At 34.8% G+C, this 22,443-nt stretch overlaps 1 protein-coding gene across 4 annotated transcripts in view; it reads left to right on the top strand.

Moving 5' to 3' along the window:
• Positions 1-13,814, top strand: part of LOC138716503 (zinc finger protein-like) — a 29,601-nt gene extending 15,787 nt beyond the window's left edge. For 2 of the 4 annotated variants that reach the window (XM_069849665.1, XM_069849692.1), the window contains one exon: positions 2,393-5,482. In XM_069849665.1, coding sequence (XP_069705766.1) covers positions 2,393-3,359 — 967 coding nt within the window. In that variant the 3' untranslated portion in view covers positions 3,360-5,482. The other 2 variants (XM_069849685.1, XM_069849673.1) reach the window with 2 other exon arrangements.
• The last annotated feature ends 8,629 nt before the right edge of the window (positions 13,815-22,443 follow it).

The following is a 22,443-nucleotide window of genomic DNA, read 5'->3' as shown; positions in this document are numbered from 1 at the left end:
AGTCCAAGTTTCACATGCATACAGAACAACTGGTAATATAACTGTTTTATAAATTCTAACTTTCAGATTTCTCGACAGCAGACTAGATGATAAAAGCTTCTCAACCGAATAATAACAGGCATTTCCCATGTTTATTCTGTTTTTAATTTCCTCCCGAGTATCATTTATATTTGTTACTGTTGCTCCACGATATTTGAATTTTTCAACCTCTTCGAAGGATAAAGCTCCAATTTTTGTGTTTCCATTTCGTACAGTATTCTCGTCATGAGACATAATCATATACTTTGTCTTTTCGGGATTTACTTCCAAACCTATCGCTTTACTTGCTTCAAGTAAAATTCCCGTGTTTTCCCTAATCGTTTGTGGATTTTCTTCTAACATATTCACGTCATCCGCATAGACAAGAAGCTGATGTAACTCGTTCAATTCCAAACCCTCTCTGTTATCCTGGACTTTCCTAATGGCATATTCTAGAGCGAAGTTAAAAAATAAAGGTGATAGTGCATATCCTTGCTTTAGCCCACAGTGAATTGGAAAAGCATCTGATAGAAATTGGCCTATACAGACTCTGCTGTAAGTTTCACTGAGACACATTTTAATTAATCGAACTAGTTTCTTGGGAATACCAAATTCAATAAGAATATTATATAAAACTTCTCTCTTAACCGAGTCATATGCCTTTTTGAAATCTATGAATAATTGATGTACTGTACCCTTATACGCCCATTTTTTCCTCCAATATCTGTCGAATACAAAAAATCTGATCAATAGTCGATCTATTACGCCTAAAACAGCACTAATTATCCCCAATAATTTCATCTACGTATGGAGTTAAACTTCTTACAATACTGTTGAAAAATAACTACCTATTTGTAAGCAAGTCGAGGGAGTCACAGTGGAGTCTAGACCCGGTAGACCCGACAGGTCTCTGCTGATCACAGATCCTACTGCTACACGTGATGTGAAAGCGTGTGTGTACTCTCGTGCTGCTTGCGTCATTCCTTTGCATGAAATCAAACCCGATTGACACAGACCTCTGTGCACAATTTCCTATTATAAAATATCTAGTGGCTTGTGCAAACTAAGTTCATTAGATGTTCAAATAAACATTTTTCAGATTTATTTTCAGTGAAGAATACCAGATGTTCTGAAAGTTATTTGCTTCCATAATAATGAAAGATACTCTCTCTCGAGCCAATACTGAAGAAAACCACGCATATAAATATCTACACCACACTGCTATTAAATATATGAAAAAGACCCAACCCCACTTAATTAATAACTATAAAAATATTTGATTTTTAATAATATTATTATCTTACGTCAGTTTTTATAGCTTTCAGTAACATATACTATATAGCCGCCACTCAGTAAAATATAAAAATCAAAATCTAATTTAATTTATTCTCTAAATCTACTTATATAACCCCAAAACGTTTCACTTTCATACCATCAATATAGCATTAACCCAGATTTTCCCACCGTCCTTTTTTAAGGACAGTTGCAGTGCCTTCGTATATTATGTCATTGTTGGTGTTAGGGACATTTTATAAGTTGTGCGATAATGTTGGTAGTATTTGTTAGCTTTAGAAAATATACGTTCCTTGTTTCAGTTTATTTCAACATCATTTAACCGATTTTTGAGAGTAACTAATGTGCTACTGTATTTTTAACACAAAAAATTTTTGGGCTTATCTGGGTTAATATGTATAATTAATGGAAAATAGTCACAACATGGCATTAACTACAATAATATTTCATTTCTAATGGTAATAACGTCATCAAACCACCTCAAGTTTTGTAGTTTTTAATATCCAATATATAGCTGTACCCAGAAAATTACACACCACAGAATCGAACCTGTAAATTATTTTTAGTAAGTTAAGGTTTTAATAACCAATTTAATTTGAGCTCTAAATATGTCAGCATTCTTGCAGATCATGGCCTTCGTGTAATATTGTTTACTGTGGTGTGTGTTTTGTTTTATTCTGAAATTCAATTAGCTAGTTATCAAAACTGACGACAGATGGATTTTCGAAAATAGGAAAATTATGTTGAAAAATTGACATTTTACTGAAAACTACTATTTTTCTGAAAAACTTTGAGTTCCAAGCTTCAAAATTAGGGGTTATTTATTAAAATCCGTTCAGCCGTTTTCCCGTAATTTCCATTACCAGTTCAAATTATATATATAGATGTTACCTCATGAGTTTGTGGTTATTGGAAAAAGCAGTGAAATCAATAATAGGTTGAATGACATGGATGATAAAGAATCTATCTCTTTTAAATCTTCATTTACTACGAATAAAGAATATGTGAAGTAAAGTGAATAGAGATTTCAGATCTCGTGTGAACTCTTCTTCAGCTAAGACAAGTATGTATGATTTTACAGGCCCATGCTTGAAGATGTGAGAGCCCAAGAGGCTGATACATGCGAAGCTTCTCGCATGGTAATGCAAGCACTACCTCACACAAAGCAGGTGCGTCAGGATCTCCGATCGGAAGATAAATCTCCAGTCCTGAGAGATTTCAAATGTGAAATATGCGGCAAAAGTTTTACTGCATCATATATTCTGAAGAAACATGTAAGAATTCATTCAGGTCAGAAGCCTTTCAAATGTGATATTTGTGAGAAGCATTTTGGACGACTGGATAGTCTCCGTCAACATGAATTAACTCACACTGACACCAAGACTTTCAAATGCAACATTTGCATGAAAACTTTCAAACGGTCTGGATATCAAAAAGTTCATATGCGCATTCATTCAGGAGAGAAACTCTTCGAATGTAACATTTGCGGGAAGAAATTCGCAACAAATAACAATGTTAAACGTCATATGAAAGTGCATAACGAAGAGGTGGCCCATAAATGTGACATTTGTTCAAAGAATTTCTGGAGTAAAAAAACATTACAGGATCACATATCACTGAGTCATAAGGAAGACAAACCCTACAAATGCGACATCTGTGGTAATGGTGTCAAGCTACGGTGTAGGCTGATAGAGCATTTAAGGAGTCATACAGGCGAAAAACCTTTCAAGTGCAATGTGTGTGGTAAGGCTTTCAGACAACCCAGTTGGCTGAAAGAACACTCTCGAATCCACACTGGGGACAGGCCCTTCAAATGCGAGGTTTGTGGAAAAGGCTACGGTAAACAGAGCAGGCTTAAGGACCACGTTCGTGTTCATTCTGGGGACAAGTTCAAGTGCGTTGTCTGTGGTATGGAATTCGGACAATCTATTCGTTTGGATGAACACTTGCATATCGAGAACCACGATAAGTCCATGAACTGCGACGTTTGTGGGAAAGAATTTAGTAACTTCAAGTGTCTGAATTATCACATCACACTTCACAGTTGAGAAGTGTCATTTTTATTAACTGTTAATACTTTAAATATGATGGTAGTACTAGTATCCCTGGCATTTAAATCACCAAGAACTTGTTGGTAGTACTAGTATCCCTGGCATTTAAATCACCAAGAACTTGTTGGTAGTACTAGTATCCCTGGCATTTAAATCACCAAGAACTTGTTGGTAGTACTAGTATTTCGGCATTTAAATTACCAAGAACCTGGTGGTAGTACTAGTATGCCTGGAATTTAAATCACCAAGAACCTGGTGGTAGTACTAGTATGCCTGGCATTAAAATTACCAAGAACCTGGTGGTAGTACTAGTATGCCTGGCATTTAAATCACCAAGAACCTTGTGGTAGTACTAGTATGCCTGGCATTTAACTCACCAAGAACCTGGTGGTAGTACTAGTATGCCTGGCATTTAAATCACCAAGAACCTGGTGGTAGTACTACTATGCCTGGAATTTAAATCACCAAAAACTTGGTGGTAGTACTAGTATGCCTGGCATTTAAATCACCAAGAACCTGGTGGTAGTACTAGTATGCCTGGCATTTAAATCACCAAGAACCTGGTGGTAGTACTACTATGCCTGGAATTTAAATCACCAAGAACCTGGTGGTAGTACTAGTATGCCTGGCATTTAAATCACCAAGAACCTGGTGGTAGTACTACTATGCCTGGAATTTAAATCACCAAGAACCTGGTGGTAGTACTAGTATGCCTGGAATTTAAATCACCAAGAACCTGGTGGTAATACTAGTATGCCTGGCATTTAAATCACCAAGAACCTGGTGGTAATACTAGTATGCCTGGCATTTAAATCACCAAGAACCTGGTAGTAGTACTAGTATGCCTGGCATTTAAATCACAAAGAACTGGTGATAGTACTGTAGTCCCGTCGCTCTAATTTCCGGCAGCCAATCACGTTGCAGGTCGGCTACATTTAAACGTGTGCGTCTTGTGATTCGCTTATGAAGACGTTATTCATTTCTTAAGGCTCGATAAACACTTAATATAATCGCCCGCCATTTTGGCTCTTTCGTTGGCGTTCGCAGAAAGCACACGAAGACGTTATTTGCCGCTCAATTATTTACTGAATTACAGTGTTTTTGATTTATTATCATAGGAGCTACGACATGATAATGTTTAACGGTGTGGCAAATAGATTCCTCTTATGGTAGCTCGGGAAGGAAAGAACAAAAATGGCGAACGATACTACCTACCTAGACTTTATAGAGCCTTCACTTCCTAAGGTGTAAGCAAAGAGGAGGAGTCACGCCGGAAATAATAGCGTCGCGACTATAGTCTGCCTGGCATTTAAATCACCAAGAACCTGGTGGTAGTGCTAGTATGCCTGGCATTTGAATCACAAAGAACCTGGTTGTAGTACTACCACATGCATGTTGAAATTTGCAATTTTTATCGAGAAAACCAACTACTATATCGATATGAGTTCTTAATCATTCGACAATCCATTTCATCTAATATTCATGTTGAAAAATACTCGTAGATGCCCTTATGTCAAAAAATCGCCGTGTGCTTGCACCTCAAGAAAATGTTTCATTTTGAGGGCATTTGAAAGTACCAGTACAGAGGTACGCTATATATTTAAATACTTCTAGACTTAAAGTGTTAGCAGGAACATTACATCTAAGAGCAATATGATCCAAAGGAGTTCTCCTATGTGATATATTGCTTGCTGGATAACACCGTCTTCTGTACCAGAGACAGAGATTCTAATATACTGTAAGTCTGGAACAGCTGTTGAACTAACTGGCCACCCTAAACCGAATTACATTAAATGTAATGTGAAAGTACATTGCTCTTATAGAATAATTCTGGGACATGAAAATGTTAAATGTTGGTTTACGTTAATTCGAGATGACACGAAATCAGGGCTTTACTGTATTTTTGGAAAGAAAATTTTACAGAATTTATAAATATTTAAATAATTTATATTGACTTTTGATCAGCAATTCTCATTCTCTTGATGATAAGACTATAGCATGAGGAATGCATTTTTAAAGCTACGGAAATGATAAAAATAGGAGCAAAATAATGTGAAGAGAACTTTCAAGTCTCATGGCAACTGTGATAAAATACTTGAGTTATGTCACTACTGTGTGTGAATTTGCAGGTCCATGGATCAAGATTTGAGTGGCAAAGAATCTGACACATGTGAGGACTCTGGCATAATCAAAAAGACAAAGCAGATTCATCAGTATCCCCAATTGGAAGATAAGGCTCCAGTCCGTAGAGATTTTAAATGTGAACTATGTGGCAAAGCTTATACTGCATCCTATATTCTGAAGAAGCACGTACGAACTCACTCAGGTCAGAAGCCTTTCAAATGTGATATCTGTGGGAAGCGTTTTCGACAACTATATAATCTTCGCCAACATATAGCAACTCACTCAGACATTAAGACTTTTAAATGTAACATTTGCAAGAAAACTTTTAGAAGATCTGGCTATCAAAAACTTCATATGCTCATCCATTCAGGGGAGAAACTCTTCGAATGTAACATTTGCGGGAAGAAATTTGCAACAAATACCAATCTTAAACGGCATACAAGAGTGCATAACGAAGAGGTGGTCCATAAATGTGACGTCTGTTCAAAGAATTTCTGGAGTAAAAAAACTTTACAGGATCATTTTATGTTGACTCACACGGAAGAGAAGCCTTTCAAATGCGACGTGTGTGGTATTGGCTTCAAACTACGGTGTAAATTAATTGAACACGTGCGCAGTCATACTGGGGAGAAGCCCTTCAAATGTAATGTATGTGGTAAGGCTTTCAGACAACCCAGTTGGTTGAAAGAACACGCTCGAATTCACACTGGGGACTGGCCCTTCAAATGCGAGGTTTGTGGGAAAGGCTATGGTAAACAAAGTAGATTCAAAGATCACGTTCGTGTTCACTCTGGGGAGAAGACCTTCAAGTGCGCCACCTGTGGTATGGAATTCGGCCAATCCATTCATTTGGATGAGCACTTGCATATCGAGGACCAGGAGAAGCTTCTCAACTGCGACTTCTGTGGCAAGAAATTTAGTAACTCTAAGTGTCTGAATTATCACATCACACTTCACAGTTGAACATCTTGATATGGATTGTTAGTAAATATTTATTTTATCAACATCTAGGTTATTTAGCGTCTGAATGAAATGAAGGTGATAATGCCAGTGAAATGAGTCTGGGATCCAGCACCGAAAGTTACCCAGCATTTGCTCGTATTGGGTTGAAGGAAAACCTCAGAAAAAACCTCAACCAGGTAACTTGCCCCGACCGGGATTCGAACCCGGGCCACCTGGTTTCGCGGCCAGACGTGCTTGCCTTTACTCCACAGGTTTGGACTTAGTAAATATGTCACAATCAAGTATAATATGAGGGTTTATGTGAACTTTCACAAGTGCGGTACATCATTTATGAATATAATGTCATCTTCTGTACAAGGGCGCCCGCAGGATTCTATCTCAGTGGTAGCAAGATCGTCAGAAAATTACAGGAATTGGATGGACGAGGAGAGAGGAAAGTGAACATGAAAAATAGGCAGTTGTGAAATCTAAATTACCTTGCGCATGCATTCATAGTTTAAAGCACTCGTTTTTGTTGAATTGTTTACTGAAGGTTTGAGGAAATATGTATCGAACACATCGAGAAAAATAAAAAAAACGCATGTAAAATAAAAATCTCAATTGTAGCATTTGCTACCACTGGCTACTCCCTGTAGGCACCCTTGCTTCTGTACTACAGAATCAGATATACTGTGTGACACTGCTGTTGAAAAATTCTTTTTCCGTGTGGGTATGTTAGGCGTGTACATGGAATTTAAGTAAGCTCATAGGTTTCAAAACATAACAGTAAATATTTGCAAGAATGTCGTATTTTCACATGGGTATATTTTAGAAAACTGTTGAGAGTAGGGATCAATAAATACAGAGACATTATTATGATGTGAGGCTAGAAAACAGCAGGTTACTGGTGGTCCACTCCCTGCATGGTCTGCGATGTGCAAGCTGTTAGAAGTGCGGCATAGTAGAGCCTCAGTCACCGTATGGCATTCGCTGTAGTCACAAGTCGTGTTACAAAAATCTTGATTCTTCAAGTGTGCAAAGTTGGTGTGTAAAATTTAGTGATTGTTGTGTATTTAGTTAATTCTTATTGCGTGAACATGTGTATATTCACATTTATTATCATCATGTGCCTTTCAGTTAGTGGTTTCCCTCATATTTCTGCATACAGTCCACCACTACCCTTGATTACATTCAATCACATATCCTAATATATTTCTCCTATCGTCTATTTCTCCCAATTTCATATCGGAGTGGTTAAATGGCAAGTTGTAGCCGATTTAAGTGAACACCATATTTTAACGTTTTGGTGGCTACTTCATTCACACACAACCCCAAGAGTGTCTGGAGGACCACACCTGCTGTTGGTCGACGGGTCTACTGGATCTAGTTGGGAGATCTTGTTGATCACCAGCTTTCCCTCCTTAAGCCACTGGAGGACGATTTTAGTGCCATAGCAGGTTAGCACTAGGAACAGAAAAGTAGGAAGGAAAGGGAAATGAACCCCTAGGCCTCGAATGCTCTAATGCCGTCGGGGTCGAAGAAAGTAAGAGTTCAGTCAGAGGACTGGATAGGAAAGGGTAAAGAGGGAATTAGGTATTGAATAGAGGAAAATTATACCAAATTCACTCATTAAGTCATCAGGCTGACCAGTGCTAATTGATGAGTAGCCCCTCCCTTTAGTTCAGTTTGTAAATTATGCTTACTAACAGCTGCACCACTGGAAGGTAGGGATGGGACATTGGGTATTTGTCCAGGTTGGTTCCTTAAAGCCTTCAATGGAAAGGATTAATGGCTCTCCCCCTGTATCCGACAGATATCCTTTTGACTTCAACAAACAAAATTTGATAACACAATCTCAAGAGAAAAAAATGGAACACTCTGCATTATAATCCACAGTTAATTCCCGATTTACCACGAAAATCGTTGTAGCTGCATTTAGATTGGCAACAGGCCATGACTGTTTGGCCAAACACCTGCATAGAATTGGAATACATCAGTCCCCTAACTGTCCATTGTGCAATTCAAACCAAGCAATGGATTCGGAACACCTCAAAATCTGCTTCATTGGCTGACCATGATAATATCTTTGAAAAATAGGTCAAGTGACTTTATTGTCAAACGCCTGGCATTAGAAAACAACAACATATCTCCCCATATGTTCTAACTACCTAAAGTTAAACCCTATTTCAGCCTATTTTCTTCCTTTATCCTTCCTTACAATATTTTCAAATCTTCACCCTCTTTATCTTCCCTTAATCCCATTTCCGAATACTATACAATCTCTACTGTTCTCTTTGTCATCTTTCTTTACTGTTATCCCTAATTTTCTGTTTATCTTAAAATCTTTTTATCTCTGACTGGTACTCACTAATTTTTTCTACTTTCTCATCTACATTACCGTATTGTATTATTTGTCTCATTTATTGTTCCAATGTTCTAATGTTTGTACTTCCTTGCTATTACTTGTTCAATATGAACGTGTGTATATATACAATACGTACATAAAGGGCAGAAGGTCGTGTGCAAAAACAAGACGTAAATAATTTGTGGGCTTCACGAAGCTCAGATCTAACACCCTATCATTTTTATTTATGTGAAACACTAAAAGGTAGGGTTTATAGTAAAAATCCTCATTCTATAGATGAACTAAAAGACTATATACGAGAAGAAATCCAAGCTAGCAATGATGTGGAACTTCAGAGTGTTCTTCATTCGTTTATCAGAAGATGTCAGTTGTGTGTGGCGGCAAATGGGGGCAATTTTCAGCAACGACTGTGAGCATGGCAAGTCCAAATTATTGAACATTTATTGTTGGTACTGTTATGTTTTGTAGAATTGCCAGAGAAATGGTTACGTGCTCGCCGGAAACCATGCTAGCACTGGACCACGAGTCACCTGCCATCTTCTTGCTTCAAGTCATAATAATGTCTCTGTAGAAGACAATTTTTAGCCATCATTTATTGTACTGGTCACAACGTGTGTCCTAACCAGGGAGTGGTATAACATACAGATTGGGTAGTTTGAAGTCCTGAACCATTGCTTGCCCAGTCAGCAACCAAGCCCCATGGAATCCCTGACATTCCCTTCCATGAAATCACAACGATCTTTCCACCTTCTGTCAGTCGTGAATGACGTTTCATCGGAGTAGGATATGTACTTGTGTTGCACAGTCGTGAGTGAGAGTACAGTAGTGTTGTGAAATGGTGAGATATTCACAGCATCGTCTTATATTCACCGCGAAGATATACATCAAGTGCAGAAAGTTGTCTTTATTTCTGGCCAGTCATAGAAACTGTTTTGTTCAACTTATCCACTAACTTTAAAATTGCTTTTTGTGTTGAAACTGGGTTGGGACTAACACAACAGGGGCCTGTACATTACAAGTAAATTCTCTTAATAAGTAGTACAAATACTAGAGTTTCTGTTTCACGAAAGAGTTTTCTAAATTTGTACTTTACCGTCCATACTTACAAATTACCAGTGAAGTTTCATGATTGTGTTCACAAAAGTACTAGTACTTAACATACTGAAATCAGAAAGTTCCCGAGTAAAATTTCCGGATAAGGTCATGCCTGGTTAAATTATTTTCAGTAAAAATGGCTAGAAATTCATAATGAAATTGGTGTAGTACTGGTACCTAATAATTATTTTTTTCACTTGTGTTTCAGAGCTTTGGGCTGAAGTAATCCTACAAGTTCCCTGGTTGTTGAGATGGTTATTATTGTCGATGCAGATAACAAATACGATGAACAACATGTTTTCGGCAGAACTACATGGAAACTGTTGTTTTTCACAACACATTATTGGTTGGGAAGTTCTTTGCTGTATGTGTATGGAAAAAACATTGTTACGATTCACTTTTCCATACAACTATCACAAAGTTCCCATAGTAATATAAACAGCTATGATGAAATATTGTATTACAGTGTAGTATTTATCTCTGATTGAGGTTCTGGCTGATATGTAAAGTAGTGGCAAAAAAAACCGGACCGAACCTTGTAGCTGATTTCAGAGTCACAGATTCAAATTTTGCTAGTCACAAAACACGTCCATCTTGTATAATTAATTGTAACAATGAAATTTATTGCATTTGTTCGATTCTTACCTTCTTTTGTTTCCTTCAGTGCCTCAAAATTACAGACGAAAAAACTTTGAGAGTTTTATTTTCATCTGGCATCAATATTACATTTCTACCTCTATTCGGCAAAGATAACTGCGTATTTTTACATTAAATAGCAGTACATACCTCTGGCTTCACTATCCATATTGAAATTACCACAGTTTGACACAATACACAGCACAGGATTCTTTTTTATCAGCTACAAGGACCGGTCTGGTTTTTTTTTTTTTTGCCACTGTTGTACATCTATTATCAGGCAGTACATCTCACTTGACGGTATGTGTCAGAGGAAGAACAATTGAAAGGGTGAGGATGATATAATTCTAAGCATAAAGACAAAATTTTACAGTCGAGCATATTGAAAGTTTAGAGTGCAATTCTATTAATAGTTTAATAGTTTAAATTACATGTCTAAAAACAATATGTATAGACAAGGTCAGTTAAAATGCAACAATTACAAAGAGATTGTACAATCAAAAAATTCGTCAAGATTATAAAATGGATTTAAAATTAACCAACTAGAGGTGTAGAATTTTGAAAGCAGCTCTGCTTAAATTAAAAATATGGGATGGAAATTTATTTGCAACCTTCAATGACATTTGGCAAAAATTTTTTTACGATTTAGCCAGTGTACATGTCATGATATTAAAATCATTTCCTTGTCTAGTGTCATAGGAATGAATATCATTTCTTAATATTGAAGTTGGAAGATTATCTTTAACATTCAAAATTAACTCTAGAATATATAAATTTATTACAGTCATGATTTTGTTTTTCACAAATAATGGTTTACAATGTTCGTTAAAAGTTGCATTTGATATTAGATGCGGTCTCATATTTTTTTCAGTAAATATTTCTGTTATTTGTTGAGTAAATTTTATAATATTTTATTAGTAGCTTCTCCATATGTGTAAGAAATACAATCGCTCAAAAAACTATTTTTTTAAGTGTGGCTTTGACCTATTTCATTCTCACCCTTTCAATTGTTTGTATACATCTGAAGTCTGATTAGTGTAATATGTAACTATTTCCTGACTTAGTTGCCTCATGAATGATATTGTTGTCACTTGTGAGGTTCAAACCTGTCTTCGGATAGTTGACTAAACAACAGCAATGTAGTATTAGAAAGCCATGACTCCTAACCTACAAAAATCTCAATAGTCTGTGATTAATTTAGTAAGTTATATAATTTCCATGTAATTGTGCCAAAATATTGTATGTAACTAATACGAAAGTGTCTTTCACGCACTCATTTCGAATTTCCGGACTCTGCCAACGCCTCATCTGTAAAAATCTCATTCATACACAAAAGTATCACTTTCTGCCCTAGTTACATATCTAATTATTACAAGTTCACTTAATAAATGAGGGACAGGGAATTCGTAGAATCCATGTAATAACGAGAAATGTTTATCTGTTGGGTGTTACTGTGATATTTAGACTTACTAAGGGAATGAATGATTCTCATTTATAAGGAACATGAATATGAATGAGAGTGAAATAAATTTAATGCAATTTATTGTTGAATTACCATTACAGATATCGGATTTTTAGGCACTAAAAATTCCAGTTTCAGTCTCAATATTTATTAAACTAGACTGTAAATCAGTAAACCATTTTAGGCATTAATATTTCCTGAAATGCTACACTAAAATACCCTAAATACGGGTTAACGTTATTTCCCATATGTCTGTACAGGAATATACTTGAAACTTTCCAGACAGTGTTATGTTCCGTATTATTCCCATTATAATTTCACAGTTTTTTTCCGAAGTGTCCTAAGTCAGTAGTATGAATGTTCCAAACTATGCTGAGTCATTGTGATGTGATATTAAAATGATTATTATTAAGACATTGCCTACTTTCAGTTTTACATGCAATGCAAAATGTTCAAATAAACAAAAATAATTACTAAACAGGTTGACAACATTTTTTCCAAGGCGTGTTAAGTCAAGTGATTTAGCACTGTTTGGAACATATTAAAATGTTTAACAGCATTGTAAACAAGCACAACATCAATTTCCAAAAATTAAGTTCTATCAATAAAGCTCACTTTCCATAATGTTTTAATTGCGAAAGTCTCCTTCCAGTATCTTCAAGATATTTCCATTTATAGAAAAATCATGTTTTCTGAAAAAGTAGCTTTTTTGACCTAACCTATAGTATTAAAAATTAACAGAATCCATCAAAAAAAAAAAAAAACGAATGAAAGGGGACGAAGAAAGAATGAATGATGTTTAAAATGGCAGGCAGGGTAAGCATCCCATGCCTCCATTGGTTCCTCGACATGCAATTCGCTAACTTTAGATCGAGGTACCCAGCTATAAGCCGTTTGCCCTCTCATCTAACCGTAGTGTATTTTCCCCTGTGAATGATTATATGAACATGTACACGCTAACAGTTGAATTGTGAATGAAATGAATGAAGTGAAGTTAGCACCAAGTTTTCATTTAAGTAATTAAACTATACAATCAAATATTATCGATTACACAAAGGTTTAAAGTATAATACGTATAATCTTGTTGTGTAGGCTTTCACGGCTGGAGTCTATAGATCAACCAACAGACCACAGCCTCTCAGCCCGAAAAACGAATCTAGATCTATAATACGTATACATTTTACTGTACTGTATAGTGTATTTAGGCCTTTAAGTACACCATAATAAACATGTTTCGTTGCTATGAACGGAGTTTAGGTTATTTCAGTTGATCCGGACTTTCATTAAACTGGTCAACTTATCCCCCCTCCCAATTAGTCCAGATTAACGAGGTTTTACTGTGTTGATTTAGGCATTTTTAGGGGGAATATCGAACAATTAGGTGGTAACAATCACTTTAGGGTGTTTTTAAACTTTCAATTTTTCATGAAACTTAAAGATCCGTAATTATTTTTGCTTCCCGCTAGAGGAACAAAACAGGCATTTGCCCTAAAATCCGATGTCTATAATTATTGTTACTACTATTATTATTATTGTTATTATTATTATATTATTATTTTTTTTTATCTCTTTATTGAATATATACCTATACCTTTACAGCTATTTACAATGACATTACTGTGTTTCATCTGAATTGCTTTGTTGGGAAGCTGTTAGTACGTATGGGCCTATGGTAAGAGAAATAATAAATATAATTAATGCAAGAAAGTAAGTCTGGCAATGGATGATGATCCATGAGAAATTTTCCATTATTAAATTTACGTTGAGTGTAAAGAATATAAAAGAACACAATGTACACTTGAAAGAATAAAATTGTATTTTTCTACAACAGTGCCTAAAGTTGCATTTTACCCACTGTTATCATTGCCTAAAGTGAGCCTTTAAAACGCTAGTGCGTAAAAAAAAGCAAGTAATCACTTTAGGAACTGCTATTCATTTTACGGATTGCCAAAGAAAATGTAATATTCAATGTATAAACTTCATTCAGTAAGAAATGAATACATTACCTCGATCTTTCATTACTTAAATATTACACGTAACACAAATAAGTAACACATTTAACATTCATATTTACTTCCCCCCCTCCCCAAATTTCAGTTCACTGTGCAATGATGAAGTGTTTCCCACATAACTAAAAAACTATCCAACATTCTGTGATGATTTTTTTTGTGTGTATTTATGCATGTCATATCTACAATATGATGCAAGATCACTTCTGTACCTTTGATAGATTGTCTGATAAAAAATAAATTCATTTAAAAATGGTCAAATATCAGTATTTTCTTCTAACACAAAATAAAAAAAATATATATTATTTATTGAGGAATGTAGTTGAAATAGCATGATATTGTAAACATGAATTTAAGTAATAAAATAAAAGGGAGAGAACATGAACAAGTTTATGAGTTTTGAGGGAAACACTTCTTTACTGCACAGTAAACTGCCACCATTTTGAATTTGGAAAAAAAAAATATATAATTAATTTTTTTTAAATCGTAAAAATATTTTTTTTTTCATATAGCAGAAGGGCAGTGTTTTACACATACCAATTTTCGTTATTATTATGCAAGATACAGTAATGGAGGAAAAAATGTTGAATATTTCCAAAAAATTTACTGCAGTAAGTTGTACCTAACCCCTTAATGGTTCTGAGTTTAGATGGCCATGACATTGTGATTTCATAACCTCTTCAACTTGAAATATTTATTTTATGTAAATTTGTGCTATCATGGAAAAAAATTGTATGACACACATTCGTAAACTTATGTTTTTGGCCCTCGGTTCACAAACTTTAAACTCGTACCAAAAAAAAAGAATCTTTACGAATTTGTCTCATGAATAACTATTATGTACAACGTTTCCTGCTTGTTTATTTGACATAAGTAAGAGTGCCTGTTGATTGTCAACAAGAAATCTAACCTAATGAATGCTCAATGCGGAGTTCCACAAGGATCAGTTCTTGATTGGCATTATCGATATTGGTTTTAATATTCACTCCGACATGGTGCTTTATGCTGATGACACCACAATATTAAATCATAATAAAAAAAACCTCCAGTTGCTTGTAAGTGAAACACTGACTTATATTGCAGAAGTTAAAAAAGGGTTTGAAGCTAATGGTTTAGTCTTAAATTAAAATAAAACAGAATCATTAACATTTAATTTACAACTCTGCTCAACGAGTCTTTCATATAACATGCTTGGAATCGTTGATGACACAAAGCCATCATGGAAGCAACTTATTGAGCATCATCATCATCATCATCCTTCACGAATTAGGCCTCTGTAGACCTGTTTCGGCCCCATCTAGCAGTCTTCTTAACGGTCTTCCTGGTCGACGATGTCCTCTAGGTTTATATTGCATCATAATTTTTGGGATTCTTGAATTTTCCATTCTTCTTACATGATCTAGCCAATTGAATTTGTATCTGGTGATTTTTTCTTCTACTGACTCTACTTCTAATTGTTCTAAAATTTCTTCATTCCTTTTTCGGTCTAAAAGAGTATATCCTGCTGTTCTCCTGAAAAATTTCATTTCCGTTGCTTTGATTCTGTTCATGTCTTTTTTCTTTAATGTCCAAATCTCGCTTCCGTATAGAAGGGTGGGTAATGCTAGTGTATTATATATTTTTATTCTTGTAGATTTTTGTACTAATTTAACTTTTAATGTATTGTTTATTATTCCTAGAATTTGTGTAAATTTGGTAATTTTCTTGTTCACATCTTTTTCATTTTGATAAGATATTTCACAACCCAGATAATTGAAATTATGCACTTGTTCGAGGCATTGGTTATTGTGTATTATCTTACTTCTCACTGGGTCTTGTCCTAAAAATGCCATTACTTTTGATTTTTGTGCTGAAATTTCCATCCCAAAATCTTTTAATATTTCATTTAATGTATACAATCCTCTTTGTAAATTATCCTCTGAATTGGAAATTATGACTTGATCATCGGCATAGAGTAAGGTATTTAATGTTAGAGCACTGGTTATTTTGATTCCTGATGTGTAGATTTGGTTCCATTTTAAAATAATTTCATTTATATAAATATTAAATAAAGTTGGTGATAGTGGACAACCTTGTCGAACTCCATTATTAACTAATTTTCTTTCGGATATACAGTTATTTATTTTGACACTTATTTTGCTGTCCGTGTAAATTTCTATTATATTTTGGAATAGTAAATTTGGAATATTTTTTTCTTGTAATATGTCGAATAAAAGGTCTCTTCGGACTTTATCAAAAGCTTTCACAAAATCAATAAAAGCTATATGGGTTTCTAAATTAAATTCTCTTCTTTTTTCCAACAATAGTTTGATACTAAATAATGGATCTACACATGATCTTCCTTTTCTAAAGCCATTGAGCATTTACGTGTTAAATTATAGAAGATTTTATTTATTTTAAAAAGTTTAAAAATTATATTACTATTAAAATACAGGGTGTAAACACTTCCAAAAAAATACTGGTGATAGAGCATTAATAACTGAAGGAAAAAGTCAAATAAAGTTTTCTTGTATCTGTTAATATTTTCCCAGAAAAAAAAAAGTGTTTTGTGAGTCTACCGTTTGTGAAAAAGGGAATAGACAATCATTATTTACTTTGTCCGTTACATATGCTGAAGCAGTCGTTTGTGACTCTGTTGTATCTCTGGTATGTGTTGGGCAAAGTCATTGGCAATGTTATTCAGTTGAAATGTAAACACATACCGTAATTAAACTACTATAAATCTTGAAAACATTGTATTATACAAATTAAAAATAAAATTTTAAGAAATAATTAAATTTCACTAGATATTTTGTTCAGTACACTGACATACACTCTCTGTATAATTTTGGCAGTTCATATTGTTTACATCCTGTATATTCAGATTGCCTGTTACGCCTATTTTAACAATATTTTAAAATATGTTATCTTATTATTTGGCAACAGCATTCATCTTATCAAGATTTTTAAATTACATAAGAAGGCAATCAGGATTATCATCAGTTCTCATTATCATGAACATTATCGTTCTTTATTTATTAACTAGAAGATCTGAACTGTTTATATATTTTTAATTATTAATGCATGTTAAACAAAACTTTAATAATCACACTTTTAAGAAGGATTGTCATGATCATAGGCAATTAAGTATGTTTCATCAACCAAAATGTAAACTGACAAAAACCAGCGAAACATTTGAAATGCAATAAAAGTGTCTAATAAAATACCCAAATATTTATTTATTGTAGCCATTGATGAATTTAGAAATGTTATTTCTAGTTGGCTCATTAGTAAGTCTTTTCATGACAGAAGAATTTTTTTAACTCGACACTAGTTTCCATCTCATCAAGCGACTAAACAGGAAGTGACATCATGTTGCTGTCAGTAGAGGCTCGGTTGCCACACCAATAACAGCCATGCGAATTATATTACAGAAAGTGATCCTATTTATATGAAATTGAAAGAATGTCTCATTTATTGTTCGAGAAATTAATATGTGTGCCACATTTACTGGAGAAGGTACGACCAACAGTCCACACTTGTGGAGTAACGATTAGTGCGTCTAGCCGCGAAACCAGTTGGCCCGGGTTCGAATCCCGGTCGGGACAAGTTACCTGGTTGAGGTTTTTTCCAGGGTTTTCCCTCAACCCAATATGAGCAAATGCTAGGTAACTATCGGTGCTGGAACCTGGACTCATTTCACCGGCATTATTACCATCACATTCAGACGCTAAATAACCTAAGATGTTGAAACAGCGTCGTAAAATAACCCACTTAAAAACGACCAATACAACAGAAATTGAATAACACAGCCGGGGTTCATTTAAGAAGTAAAAATTTTACAAAATAATTACAGTGTTACTATCCATCCAAGTGAAAAATCACGTGACAGTTTCTTACTTAACAGGGCCTTTTCCTTTAAGTACTCTAAACAGTTGTATAATATTACGTAGACATCCAATTCCGAACAGCAAATGAGTCGTTGAGAGCAAAAGTGGTGTAAGTCAAAATGGGTAATGAGGGTTAAAGTAAACATTCTGTAAAATATAGCGCAAAGTACCAATTAATATTTAATTTATTTAAACTATTAGTAGTCAGTGAATAGCACGAAGGACATATTAATTGCTACTTTGCGCTGTATTTTACAGAATTCCCACTTTAAACCTCATTACCCAATCCTGACTTACACCACTTCTGCTCTGAACGGCTCAAATGTTTTCAGGAAAGCTTAGACAGTCGAGCCACTAGTCTTTACGGAGAGGCCAGAAGAAATATGTGGGAGACTCCGATATGTGATATAACCACTCAGACGAACAGTACATAATTCCAGAAAACACCACAATTCCCATTTCAACACAATGATATGCAGTAAAAATAATCTTCAGTTTTTTGGAACTATAAACAACGGAAATAATAAAATTACTAGAATTAGAAACTGCAGATACATCATATCCAAAATCAGAGTGGTTACACATTTACACAGCTGGATCTCTGCAACAAACTGTTTTGCTGAAACAGGTACGTATTTTGAACAAAGTCCACACCTGTGGAGTAACGGTCAGCGCGTCTGGCCACGAAACCAGGTGGCCCGGGTTCGAATTCCGGTCGGGGCAAGTTACCTGGTTGAGGTTTTTTCCGAAGTTTTCCCTCAACCCAATACGAGCAAATGCTGGGTAACTTTCGATGCTGGACCCCGGACTCATTTCACCGGCATTATCACCTTCGTTTCATTCAGACGCTAAATAACCTAGATGTTGATACAGCGTCGTAAAATAACCCAATAAAATAAAATTAAAAAATTTTGAACAACAAAAACACAGAAATAAATCCGTATTTTGATCTTATTTCTCTTTACACTAGAAGAACACTACACACTCCGATGGTAAATTAGAAGATACGAGTATTAATACCAGTGCACAACAATAAGTAAATAAGGATCTAAGTGACATTTACAAATAAGCCGTTCAGAGCAGAAGTGGTGTAAGTAAAAAATTAGTAATGAGGGTTAAAGTAAACATTCTGTAAAATACAGGGCAAAGTATCAATTAATATTCATTATATTTAAACTGTTAGTAGTCAGTGGATAGCACGAAGGACATATTAATTGCTATTTTGCGCTGTATTTTACAAAAGTTTTACTTTAAACCTCATTACCCAATTTTGACTTACACCACTTTTGCTCTGAACGGCTCAAATATTCGTGCAAAACGAGCAACAACAAAAGGCTATTATCATAGATCCAACTATACGCATGAAGAGAGATCTAAACCAAGCTCATCAGGTTTATCAGGAAAAGAGGCCATTTATGAACCTTGTATTCCCTACTTTAGTGCCAAGTATAACATCCCTCTCTTCAATTGGTCAGTGACAGGTTTATTTTTTGGTGCTCGGAGTTCTTTACCAAAATTTACATATAATTTTTTTAAACAATTATCAATATCATCTTTTGAAATTCAAAAAATCACCTCACAAATTCTTAAAGATTCCCTGTAGATTATACAGTTTCATTTATACCACTCAGAAGGTCTTAAATTAAGGATATGCTAATTTTAAATAAAATCTTTTATTTATAAGTATAATTTTATAGTCATCTTCTAAGATTTTATTTTATAATTGATAATCAATGGTGCGTAATTATTACATTTTATTTCATAACAATATTTATATTTAATTAATTAGTTTTATTTGCTATTAATTTCCGGATCCTCGTGGTCATCCTTAATTAAGGCCGGACGAGTTACTTCTCTCTCTCTCTCTCTCTATCTGTTGAAGCTATGAGCACTTACAGTATAGGCCCCCACCATCTGTCTATAAACATTTAATAAACCGAGAAAGTATCGACTTTGATTCTCTTTTATGTTATATGTAGTTCTAGGTACACAAATTGTTATCCCAGTAAAAACATAATTTTCACGAAAATGTAACTTAGGTCCTTATTTACTTCAAGCCTACAATTAATTTACAGAATGAACTCATTTACGGAAGTAGCTATATTTTGTGATTACGAAATATGCATCTCTGGTATGGATTTCCCTTATCCTCTTTTCAAATGATGTTAATAAAACAATGGCCTATGTTGAGTTTATAAAATGAAATAAAACATAGTTTACAACGGATACTTTCACATTGTGGATTAGAAAGAAATAAAAGTGCAGACTTTAGGCAAGGAAAGGAACCACGAGCCAACAAAGATTTAATTCTGAGATTTCCTATTATTCAGCAAAATTATTGATAAAGAAAAATTGTATAAACAGGCAATATTAAATGATAATAAGAAAGTTACCAGTAGTGAAAATAAAGCTTCATGCGAAATTAAAACAAAAATAAAAAAAATAAAAATTTGATCCCCTAAGAATAACAGCAGTGGCTATCTTCAGACTACAAACTGCATATGAATGTTGGCAGCACATCTCTTTCAGAATTGGTATGTAAACCTCACCGAACTCTGCAGAGAAGTAGATTCAAAAATGTATTTGCAACACACAGTAAACTACAAAGCTATCAGCATTTCAGATAAAGGTGTCAATAACATCACAGACGTTCACTGGCATGTAGGAAACAAATGAAGAAAATCAAATGAAGGATTTAGAACCATAGTGGGCCAAGCGCCATGTACTAAAACTGTAGGAAACAAGCGTTAAAATGAAGTTATTACCATAATTCAATGGAAACATATAGCAAGTAATATAAAATATACACATTAAAACTAAATGATATGTCAATCTTCATTAAACTATGGTATTCACTTAACTTTAATCCTTGCTTTCTCCGTTTTTTAATAAATGGCGCTTGGCCCACTATGGCTCTGAACCCTTCAAATGTTCTTCAGCATTTGATTAAATAATTATTTACGATAAGTTGTTGCTGTTTTTAGTCAGCTGTCCAAAGACAGGTTTGAATCTCACAAGTGGCACCAATAAGACATCACTCATGAGGTAACTAAGCCAAGAGATAGGCCTAATGGCTAGAGTAGGCAATTCTTTCTCCCTCCATTGCATACATCGCTGGCTAGTAACGTAGTTCACTAACAGACTCCAGTACACCAGACTATATCACTTTTTCCTAAAACACATGACTCCTTTGCTACCATTGAATGTCACCTATCCATCGCAAGATCCACCCCACAGAAGACTCAAAACAAAAATCCTCACTTCCTTGAAGCACTGCAGACTCCATATGGAACAGTTCATCAACCAGAATAACTAGATTGACGCCAGATTTTGGAGAAATAGAATTTATAAGCTTCCGGAGAAATGACAATATATTCACGATAATCATAGTTCATACTGAAACAAAATAAAGTTCCTTTAAAAAGCCCTGCCGTATTTTTGCTTTGGAAGACATTGTGTTTAATGTTTTGTGAATAAATTCCATATCGTACCACCAGAATGCTCGGCAACTTCTCTGCCGCAGCTGTATTGGGGGAGAGCACAAATCTCAGGCGTTTTTCATTGTATTCTCGGAGTTTCATTCAAGATTGGAGCCAACTATCATACCCCTATTCCAGGTTACCAGTACCGGTATTTATACGTTGAACACAGAGTGATTATAACAGAATTGATTTCATGCTTTGAATATTATTTCATTGGAACCATGGTCTAATATATTCCAGATAATAATGGTTCATATCGTACAAAATAAATTTCCTTTAAAAAGCACAACTATATTATTTTCCTTTGAAAGACCTTGTCTAATTCCATATCATACCCCGAGAAAGATCGGCAACTTCTCTGCCGTAGCTGTAATGTGGGAGAGGAGAGTTGTCAGGCGTTTTTCATTGCATTCTCGGAGTTTCATTTAGTAGTTGGAGCCAACTATCATACCCTTATTCCAGGTTACCAGCACCAGTACACAGTATATACGTTCAACACAATGACAAAAATACTGAGTGATTGTAACAAAATTGACAAGCTTTGAATATAATTTCATTGAAACCAAGATATAATATATTTCAGATAATGGTTCATATCCTACAAAATGAACTTCCCTTAAAAAGCACTACTGTATTTCTTTTCTTTGAAAAACCTCTAGTCTAATTCCATATCATACCCCGAGAAAGATCGGCAACTTCTCTGCCGTAGCTGTAATGGGGGAGAGCAGAGATGTCAGGCGTTTTTCATTGTATTCTCGGAGTTTCATTCAGGAGTTGCAGCCAACTATCATACCCTTATTCCAGGTTACCAGCATCGATATTTTATAAGTTCAACACAATGTGAAAAATACTGAGTGATTATAACAGAATTGATATCATACTTTGAATATAATTTCATTGGAACCAAGGTCTAATATATTCCTGATAATAATGGTTCATATCGTACAAAATAAAGATCCCTTAAAAAACACTACTGTATTTCTTTTCTTTCAAAGACCTTGTATAATGCCATTTCATACCCCGAGAAAGATCGGCAACTTCTCTGCCGTAGTTGTATAAGTGGAATGCAGAGTTCTCAGGCGTTGTTCATTGTATTT

The sequence above is a fragment of the Periplaneta americana genome, chromosome 2 (assembly GCF_040183065.1).
Source record: "Periplaneta americana isolate PAMFEO1 chromosome 2, P.americana_PAMFEO1_priV1, whole genome shotgun sequence".
In the NCBI taxonomy this organism is placed as follows: domain Eukaryota; kingdom Metazoa; phylum Arthropoda; class Insecta; order Blattodea; family Blattidae; genus Periplaneta; species Periplaneta americana.
The sequence above is the reverse complement of the archived record's forward strand: the minus strand, read 5'-3'. Positions and strand labels throughout refer to the sequence as shown.